Here is an 11,027-nt window from a genome sequence, read left to right on the forward strand (position 1 = left end):
AGGGTTGTTTTGTTTCTTTCCTTACAGCTGCAAATTATTCTGTCTACCAACTACAAAATGTTTGAGTGTAAAACACAGATTCAGTTTTCAGTTTAATGCAAAACCAACAGCATTCACAACTTACATACTGTAATTACTGCCACTTGGCGATGTTGCAAGAGAAGCAGAATAAGAATTGAATTTATTTTCCCTTTTCTCCATTCGTTGCGTCTAAATTTGACAGTTTAAGATGACCAGTGCAACAGTAACGTGTATTATACACGGTTTTGAGCAAGCCTGGAACTTTCCTGCCCAACTGTGAGGCTACAGTGGATTTTATTAATGTACCTCTGAAGATTCTGGTTTCAACTGTGACACCTTACAGTGTCACACTTTTATATTCAACTGTAGAGGTGAGATTATGCAAATAAGTCGATCACACAAAATCAATCACTGACAAGACAGAATATTAATGCGACACAACATACGATAAAGTTCACATTTATTCATAAAAATAGGCATTTATAAAAGGGCAAGACATTTACGAAAATTGTGCATTATTTCAACAACACATTTAAACTGTCAAGTGTATGAAAAAGAAATTGGTTGTAATTCTTGTGTGCTCTGGCTCTCACACACGTCTGATACTTTAGTCTGGTCCGTCTCCCCATCAGCGTTTACGGTTCACGCCGTCTCTTGGTTCAGCAGCTGGTGAGAGTAGATAGCATCTTCATAGCGGTATTTCTCAGCGATAGCCATGATGGAGTCGTAGCACCTGATTCTACTCAGGACCTTCAGTTCTTCAATCACAGCAGACCTACAGCAGACACAACAGGAGACATGTTGCTGAAAATGTGTAGGAGAAAAGCACAACATTTAAATAGTTTTCTGAGAACAATTTCTTTATCTGTATTTTAAGCGAGTACAGTTTTTGTTTTAAGAAAAACATGAAGCAAATCTTTTTTTGTCTTCAATTAAAGACAAAACATTTATCTTGATAACTTCTGTGTTGGTGAACTAAAACGGTCAATATTTTTTCCATTTCCTGAGTAACTCGACATCAATTGAACGCGTGTTGTGTTCTTACTTTGTGTTTGGATCTTCTGGACGTTGCTGTTTACAGATGTTTTGCACTTTCTGAACTATCTGGTTCTTAAACATCTGAAGCTGAGGCAAACATTCACTCTCTTCTTTGAACCATGAGAGAGGGAGGCAATCTGCAATCTGAAGAGAGAGAGAGAGTTTGGTGTACAAAGAGACTGTAGACAAAAGCATTCTGCATCATTATCAAAAGCAATCCATCATCTGAAGGATTACCAGATCATTAAGTACCTTTCGGTGTGGAGAGACAGGGTTGCTGGACAGCGTCTGACTGCATAAGGTGATCATCAGGTATCGATTCAACAGTTTGTCTAACATAAGCTCCATCAAAACGGCCTCGGGAAGCAGCAGCTCCCACTTCCCCATGTTGCCTAGTAGCTAACAGAAACATAGTACAACACTAATTAACAACAGCAGCCTGGGAACAGTTTAATCTACAAAACATGTCAGATCTGAAACAATGCATGGTTTAAAAAAAAAAAAGAAATAGAAAGTGTTTTAAACTTTACTTTTACAGCTGTCCAGAACTGCTGATCCCTGAACCGACGCTGAGGGGACGAACTGTCCTCTAAACACCTAAACAGAAGAACAGACAGAAACATAATACAAACAGTAGTATGACTGACTTCATCTTTAGAAAGCACAAGATCTAAACTAATCATTGATACCAAGTTTTATTTAAATAACATACACATTTGGAAAAACAAATTAATTTGCGCCAAAGAAAATGAACATTTGTACAGATGTGAATCAATGTGTTATTCTGTCGTTAAAGCAGATTTTCCTTTGATGTGTAACTAAAAATTTGTTCTTTATTTTGGCATGCAAATATTTACTCATTTAAACACTCAAAGAAACTGACTTTTTTGGGTACAGGGGGATAAAGACATCTTCGTCCACACAGCTCCTCAGCCTGCGGCCCACAGCTTCGACGAACGCCTGTACAAGACACACACATACAATGCATCAGACATTTACATTAACTTCTATATTGGTATTGTGTTCATCATGGAAGCATTTGTGTAACTCCACGTTTAAAATATATAACAAACAAATAGCAACGCACGATTTAAGAAAGATAGTTATTTGTAAAAATGTGTTAGTAAACTGACTGCTACATAATATTGCTGGCTTTACCTTGACTGGTTTACTCTGCTCGCCTTCAAAGATGGAGTAGTCTTCCCTCAGTCTGTCACAAACACCTGCCAAACTGACTGACTGTTGCTGAGACATGGGATCCCAAACCAGCTCAACAAAGGCTACAAAGAGAAACACACAAACAGACACCCTTATCAGCATACCTTCTTATTTCACACATCTGCAGTTTAAAACAGTCATGTTACTGTGACTGGTCAAAACCTGGATAGCAAGATGATGAATGATGAACCGCCATGTTACTGGAAATAATGTTTGATAGACAACAGAGATGGAACATGGATGCAAGAAAAAAAAAAAGATTGTTTTCAGGGAGGAAGAAGAATCTAAATTCTCAGAGTTGAGGATTTATTTGTGCATTCCTCCCTTAAACTGTTTACTGTGATTTGATCATGCACATTCACTGGAAGCTGAACAAAACTGCAAAATAAATGGGGTGGGTCAGAAAATGTGATCCAATTCCTTCTGAAACTCATATACTTGTCTTTACAAATAACTTTACAAATAACTCAAATAACTAAGCAAGCCAGTGTAGTGTATGTTGTGAATTAAAAAAGCAGATTTGAATGGCCTTTTTTTCCTTTAAATTAAATTACATATAAAAAAAACCACTACATCACACTACCTTTCAAATTGTATAATAAAATACAGCTTTGGACATGTTACCGGTCATTTTTGGCACGACAGTCTTTTCTACAATGTTCGACAGCGTCTGTCTGTCTGTGTGCTCTAGTTCTTCGTGACCATGACCATGACAAAAAGTCTCAACTGGTGAGAACCATGGGAAGTTTTCAAAGTCTCCGCTGACGTCCTGAAACACAGACACAACATTTATCACAGATTGTAACAACAGCTGTGCTTGTGGAAATAAGCCCTTGTGTTTACATGTTGGAGTACCTTTAAAGGGTTCCATGCGAGCAGCTGATGCCTGATGATGGGGTTCAGCAGCTTGGGCAGACACAGGGAGATGTAAGCGTTGTGGTAGGACTCCGAGTGGGAGCCTCTCCATTGTTCAAAGCGAGAGAGAATCTTTTTCACATCACAGAAGTCGTCTTGCACATCAGAAAACACCCCCTTCGACTTAGCCAGGATATCAGCTAGTGTGAGAACAGAGAGAACACATTTAGTCAAGGCAGAAGAACAATAAAAATAAAAATCAATGTACCTGGAGGGTTTATATTTAAGATAATATAATAATATTATATATATAATATTTGGACATAAAAGTATTAAATGAAATAGCAACACAAGGAAGTGAGTACAAACTCAGTACGACGAATGGTAGGTGTATTACGCTTGATGCAGGTGGACTGTCAGAAAAAATTTGTAGGTGGATGCTTATAATGAATGGAGAAGTTGAGGTTTAGTTCCATCTCACCTATCCTCTTCTGCATCTGCTCCTCTTCTTCTGTAGAAGGCTGTGTATCTTCAGGTAAATCAAAGTCTTCCTCCATTTTAATGCCAGTTTCTGTGTCACTGCAGGTCAGGTTAACATATAAAAAATGTCCACATCAGAGCTGAATGGAGCATCCATTTCACAAGTCTTACAGATAATATTTAGCACAATTCACAATTGTATTAAACCAGTTAAGTAAGTAAAGACGTTTTAAGTAAAGTTATTTTTATACACTCACCACTGAGTGTCTGCTCCATTGGCTGGACTGCTACTCTGCACATCTGTGTTATCTGCAAGTGACATTCAAGGAATGCAAATGTTTTATCCAGAGATAATTTACTGATACACACTGAACAGTTTGCTGTATAACTCGGATACACAAAAGACGTCACTCACAGCTGAGCTGCTGCAGGCGGGCAGCCTGCTCCCTAACGCTCTCTCGTCTCTGATTCAACAGCGCCTCCATCTGGTCGCACAACAGAGTCTGCAAATCTAGTTCCAGAGCATTGATCTCCACAACCTGGAGTTAAAGAAATATATTCAATAGCTCATTTGATTGCTCATCAACAGCATACATATAGTTAGTTATTTAGTTAGTTAAAATGTACAAATTTTGATAAAATACAAAGTCTTGGAAAATAACTATATGTTATCTGACATGTTGGCAGTTGACAGTCAGTTAAATCATTCTTTCTTCAGCATGTCTGTAGCGACATTTTTTCACAACAGAAATAACATTTTGGTGCAAATGCATTAAACAAACATTGGTAGTTGATTAGAAAGTTATGACCATTTACCTACTACAACGATAAATTCAGTTTTTCACTAAAATAATGTGAGAAACTGCATAAACAAAAGCAGCATTATATCCTTCCAACTTATTATAATTTCAGGTTGTAATATGTAACATCATTTCATAGATACAGTACAAATATAAAACTCAGAAATCACAAATTAAATTGAATGGAAAAAAATATATATATTTGTGGCTTGTTGGCTTCTCTCACTCAAATGCTTTTTCATAAGTAATCATCTTAGAAAGGTTCCAGGTCCTACCACATTACATGAGCCACTTATTAGACATATTTAGCTTCATTTGACAGTTTACAGGAGAACAGTTGGCTTCATAAATTCTGACCTTCTCCCGCAGACACTCCACCAGATTGTGGATATAGAGGGTCATGGTCCTGAAAAACTTCAGCCTGCTCTCTGATGAACTTTCTTCCAGCAGCTCCAAAGAACTTTTAGCATTTTCAGCATCCCCTTCCATCCTCCTCAGCTCTGCCTGGCGTGCTCTGTGCACTTCCTTCAGAGAATCCAGTCTAGGGGGGGCAGAGGTTAAGGGTGAAATTAGTAAAACCTTTATGCCTTTACCTGCATGTTTCACTAAAACCAGATTGATGGAAATATGGAGTCAGGTTTTGGCACTGCATACTGAATTATAGCAAACAACTAAAATTGCAATAGAAATAGCATAAATACATGTAAGTGAAACGGTTATTGTGACTCATTAAGGCAAGGCGCCAGATGGGGTGGGGAGGATCTGGCCGAAATAACGTGATCCTTCCACGCGCTACGTCCGGTCAGAGAAGCCCCACCCTGTCTGGTGAAAAGAAGCGGCCTGCTCACTCCTCAGGTTAAGGAGGAGACCTGAGCTCAGTGCAGGGCCCTCCAGGGGTTGGTAGAGGATGGCAATGCCCAGGACTGACTTAGGTAGGAGCACTGGGTGATAAAAGGGGTAAAGAACTGGGATAAAAATATATTTAAAAAAAAAAAAAAAAAAAAAAAAAAAAAAAAAAAGGTGAGGAGCATAAAAAGTGAATGCTGCCTCACTGTGTTTGGTTCTAACAGAAAGTAGGCGTGCCCCTGACGACCTGAGGGTTCTGGTTGGTTCATAATGGACCAGGAGATCAGAGATGTATTTTGGCCCGAGACCATTAAGAGATTTTTAAAATGTTCCAAGATTTAGAGTAAGTTCAACATCTGACTTAAACCTATAAATCCCATCTATAGAAAGGCTTGGAAGTGTACTAAAATGCATCATTTATCTTAAATATATTATAGTTTAAAAATGGCGTGTTTTCTCGTTTGGTTGCCCTGAAGGGTGATCTAACAGAATGGTAAACACGTCTCTCCCAACTGTTCAGTTTGTAACTGGCCTAAAGTTATAGATTTGTTTACATCTCCTAAATACAATGACGTTGGTCAGTTAAAACACAAAAAAATGTTTCCTTCATACTTTTATATTACTCTATTAAACTATATAATTCTATGTTGTTCAGGACAAATGCATCCGCAGGAAACTAACTTTCTAGTGATCCGTCTCTTGACCATTGACACCGAAATGTCAGAAACAGTCTTTGGGATTTTGACCCTCGTTGGTTTCTTCTTCTGTCGTCCTCTATCCCGCATTCTGCCGTTACTGCTGCTGTAACTGCTGCACTCACTGCCCGATGGGCTCTGAGGACAGGAAAAATAAATAAAATAAATCAAAAGAAAGTCATGTGACAGAAAAACTTGCAACACTGATGATGAGCTTGAGTTTTCTGGAAAGTTAAATAATTATTCTGTCACTCTAAAATGATAATCTTTTCACTAGACATGATAGTAATACACGTAGCCAGACAGAGGGAAAACATAATCCTGAACAGGAGTATTAGAAAAATGATTTAAGTGTTATTACCTGTTCCCCTGGTCGCCTCTTGACTCCTTTTCCAATTTGTGTCTCTTCCCAAAGTTCCTGCTCTTCTCCATCAGAGCCTGAGAGATAGTCATCACTTCCTCCTGTATCACACAAAAATACAAAGTAAAATACTTCAGTTCAAAGAAAAACTCGACTATTCAGTCTGACAAAGAATAAGGAAACGTCCCCCCTAACAATCAAAACTTCCTTTCCTCATCTACTTATGCAGCATTTGGTTGTTTAATATCTTTTAATTCCACTCTGACAATATTACTTTTTTCCAGCTCTTCAATGAATATGTTGTTTTCAAAACGTTTTACAAAGAGGAATAGTCCACCTCTAGCTTTCATGTAGTACCATCTATATCCAACCCATTTACTCAAATATTATTTTTTCCTATTCATACCTAGCTTCTCGGCAATCCTTTCCCTAATGCTCTTTAATCGTGGCGCAAACTCAATTCTTTTTTCATGATCATCTTCGTCATCATCATCATCATCAACTCTGTCTTCTTCATCGTCCCTGCTGTAGTGATCCGGTGTGCTGCCGGCTGAGCGCTGGCCGTCTCTGCCGAGAGGAATGAACTCTTTCTGGGTTCGAGTGGCATGACGCTGCTTCTTGGCTGCTTTAATCTGCTTAGCACTAGGGATAAATACTGTGGAAAAATGCAAAACATATCAAGACACAAACTTGAATATACATGAATTAAATCGACAAAATCCCACGACATTATTAAGCCCTAATAAGCTAAATGTGTACTTGCCAAAATTGTATCATATTCTGTGAGTCAAAAAATAAATTTCTTAGACATAAACATGGAGTACATCCTAAAGAGCACATACTTGGTTTGGCAGAAGAGCGGCTGGAGCCGGAGTCTGAGCTTGCAGAAGGAGATCCGGGACCCCGTCCATCACTGTCACTGTCATCAGTATCAGCACTGTCACCGCTGTTTTCATCATCACGGTGAGGAGATTGTGATGAAGCCTCACTATCACTATCATGTGTGGAAGAACTAGATGATGGGACCGCTCCAACATCTAGAAACATAAAAGGAAAAAAAATTACGCTGTCAAGCACGTTCACATTATAACAATAAAATGAATTGATAACTTTGTTGATTTAATGATTCTGACTAATTTCACTTCTCCTCTGCTGTAATGCAAGTGACAAAACAAAGGCAGAGGCACGTGGAAACAGGAAAAAAAAAGATGAGATAATCAAAAAAAATGAAGTTAACTTTGAAAATAAAGTTAACCTGTTAACTTAAAAGCAGATACACCAACCTTTGCTGTGAGTGACCTTTGCAGGTGGAGCCTCCTTCTTCCTGACGTGGAACAGCACAGCTTTATCAGAAGACCTCTTCAGCTTAAAACTGGATTCTTCAACTACAACAGCAAGAATACAACACATGCAGCATATATTCAGTCAACTTTATGAAGACTGCATCTGTGTAATGAGTCAATGTCAGCTTGAAGCTCCTATATAATAAAGTTCACAGGTGTATAGGCCTTACTGGACAGCTGATACATAAACACATGGGATAAATCTGACCACAAGATAATATGCACGTGTGTAAAATAATATACATTTTAAATCAGTTCTTACGGCTCATGTGTTAACACATTACCTCAATTTCTATGAATGATGTTTGGATACATGAGTTTATGCAACACTCTCTTTGCATTTCAATCAAATTGCAGTCTGGACTTTGAACCGTCGTTACAGTTTAACAATTTTTCTTTCCCGCCATTTTATTGTAGATTTAATTATTTCCTCAGCATCACTGCCCATCATGACCAAAATACAGCCAAGATGTAGTTTCTGGACTGATGGCCTCAGGTTTGACTTGAAATTTTAATCTACAGTAGAGTATTTTGTTGTGAAAGGAAGTTGACTCAATGACTGCCAGATCTCCAAGTTGAACATAGTCATGTCTTTTTGTTTGTTCAGATGGAGGTCTTCAAAGCTACTTTCTCCCACCTACTCTTTCAAAACAAGCCATAGCCTACTTGTGCGGTCTTTATTGACTTGTACTGTCATGAACTTTAACACAACATGCCAAATGTTAACCAAATGACCAAACAGTCACCACTAGTGGTGACTGTCTCATCCCACAATGCAAGACTTATTTCTGCCAGTCTGCTCTCTCTGTAAAGTGGGCAAAACTTTGGAACTCTCTACTCACCGAGTTAAAATTAGAAACCAATACAAAAGCTTTTAACAAAGGACTCAAACAGTGGTTAAAATCTAATCAGCAGTGTACACATGAATAGTTGACTGCTTGCTTTGTTGTCTTTTTATGTTTCTAATTGAAAATTGTTTGTATTTCTTTGATTTCCTTTCCAATTGTTTTGTTGTTTGTTTTTTTCATTTTTCATTTATTTATTTTATTATTTTTATTTATTTTCTTTTTTTCCCCCATGCTTGTTATCTTAATATTGTATTGCTCTCTATTTCTTTCAAAAGCTGCCTATGGACAAGTGTTACGAATTAGCACTTGTGCTAAAACACTTAAACAATGCATCTGGTTTGTCCAATGTAATTGCTATGTCCATATCAAATAAACATAAATAAAAAAAAATAAAAAATTTTAACTTGAAGTTGTGCTTACTTAGTTCTAAGATCTTTAAGGCAAGGCAAATGTATTTGTATAGCACAATTCAACACAAGGTAATTCAAAGTGCTTTACATCAACATTAAATGTAGCAATAAACAATTAAATAGTAAATAACCAATAAAATGAAATAACTATTGACCATGTTTTGACTCTCACCACTCTCAGTAATATAATATAATACGGGACAAAGTGCATCCCTTTTCAAGTGCCACTGATTGACCTTAACAAATAGTTATCTCATTAATGCCTACCTTCTTTATCGTGAGAGAAGCTAAGAATGGAGGTACTTTTCTTCTTCCTCTCATCACTGTTTTCCCTCTCTTCTCCCTCTCTCGGCTCTTCCAGCGTGTCTCCGTCTTCTCCATCAGAGCTGTCCGACTTCGGAGGCGTCTCCTCCCGCCTGGAGCTGCAGCTGATGCCGCGGACTTGTGCCACTTTAGCGGACTTATTCACCGCTGTTCGAGGCTTCTCGTTCTCATCTCCGTCCGCGTTGTTTCTCTGTTGATCATCTTCGTCGCTCGAACTGTTTTTTCTCTGCCGAAAGTTTCTCCGAGGTTTCTTGTTGAACATTTTGCTCGATTTCTGCTCGATTTACGGAAGAAATTGTGAAGGGGAAATAAACCGCTGTACGTCAGGTTGGAAACCGTCGCAAAGCCACCGCAGTGCACCATGGGAAATGTAGTTATCAAATACACGTTTATATAATTCATGATTTCAGCTTTACATTTCTAAAAATCTTGATTTCCATAGGAAATTAAAAGATGTCACAGTTTATAGAAATGTAAAAATTAGACATTTGATCAAATAATGAAGTTATTTATTTTAAATCAGATAGGTCAAGTTAACTTTAGGCACTTAAACCCAAAGTAGCAATATATTCAAAAGAAATTAATGTCATTCTTGAATTATTAGGTTGTAAGTGGTAAAAAGATGTGCAAGTTCAAGTAAAAAATGAACATCTACTAACATATCCACAGATGGATAACAAGACTGTTCCAGGCTCTCTCCATTAGACAACAATGTAATCATTGTGTCTTTCTCATTATCTTGTATTTAACCAATTTGCACATCTTCATACTTCTCTTCTTGAGCCATATCCAGTATCTGAACCATACCAGTTTTCTTCTGTCAGTTAACTTGACTGAAGCTGGAGAGAAATAAGCTGCCACTTTTGTTTGTATTTATTATTATCTTTTTTTTTGCACTACTTTTATTCTCATTCCAATGTATATACTGTTTATATTTGTAATTATATATTTTTTACGTTTTTTACCCTTTCCCTGCATGTGTGTGTTGAGTGTACTGCTGCTGCACAAAAATAATTTTCCCATTGAGGGAGGAATAAAGGACAATCTAATCTAATCTAATCTAATCTAATCTATCTATACTTCAGCCAATTCTTTTTGTTTAGTTTAGTTTAGTTTATTGTTTTGCACAGTTTAAAGATATACAAGAAAATATCAAATATAAATACTATACGGTGCAGGAAGAGGCAAAAAACCCAATGGGCTTATTTGAAGCCTCCACCGAAGTTATTCAAATTTCACATGTTATAAAGAACACAATTTTATTTTTTATTTATTTTTTTGTTTTTTACTTTCAAAATTAAATACTCGTGGGTTTTGTGATTCCTTTCAGTCTCTGAATATTTAATTCTGGGGCCTCCACCAGTGATTCATGACCACCGTAGTGGGTCAAAATGGGACTCAATGTGAGAAATATGACTTAATTGAGTGTGTCGCCCTCTCTTGTCCCCATGTGTGCGGTCAGAGCTTTTTTTTTATTGAAACTTTTGCCTTGGGTTGAGCAACATCAGTAGTACAAAATATACACTGATAATATAATTATAGTACAACATTAAATAAATAAATAAATAAAATAAAAAATAACTCACAAGGGTTATCTCATATTAAATCATATCTTTCAAGTAAAGAAAATAGTTTAAGGGCTTTCTTTTCTTTAACAAGACTCAAGACCTTTAGCTCATTTCTCCAATGGGTTACGGTTTGGTCTTAAAATATCTACATTTGTGAATGAAGAACTTTCCCAATAACACCAAATTATTAAGGACAAAGTCCAAATTCTTGTCTTCAGCA

General features: G+C 37.2%; 1 protein-coding gene across 1 annotated transcript; it reads right to left on the reverse strand.

The window, feature by feature from the left end:
* Positions 1-479: 479 nt before the first annotated feature.
* gcfc2 (GC-rich sequence DNA-binding factor 2) lies at positions 480-9,540 on the reverse strand. Its single transcript, XM_061745316.1, has 18 exons — positions 9,183-9,540; positions 7,598-7,699; positions 7,157-7,351; positions 6,721-6,969; positions 6,315-6,415; positions 5,940-6,091; positions 4,770-4,953; positions 4,028-4,151; positions 3,870-3,921; positions 3,614-3,711; positions 3,133-3,332; positions 2,902-3,046; positions 2,218-2,339; positions 1,943-2,019; positions 1,590-1,656; positions 1,312-1,458; positions 1,067-1,203; positions 480-796 (listed from the first exon to the last, which is right to left on the reverse strand). Exons 1-18 carry the CDS (start codon positions 9,499-9,501, stop codon positions 664-666), a joined length of 2,604 nt encoding a protein of 867 aa, XP_061601300.1. The 5' UTR covers positions 9,502-9,540; the 3' UTR covers positions 480-663.
* Between the last annotated feature and the right edge of the window lie 1,487 nt (positions 9,541-11,027).

This window comes from Cololabis saira, chromosome 2 (assembly GCF_033807715.1).
Source record: "Cololabis saira isolate AMF1-May2022 chromosome 2, fColSai1.1, whole genome shotgun sequence".
Taxonomy (NCBI): Eukaryota; Metazoa; Chordata; class Actinopteri; order Beloniformes; family Belonidae; genus Cololabis; species Cololabis saira.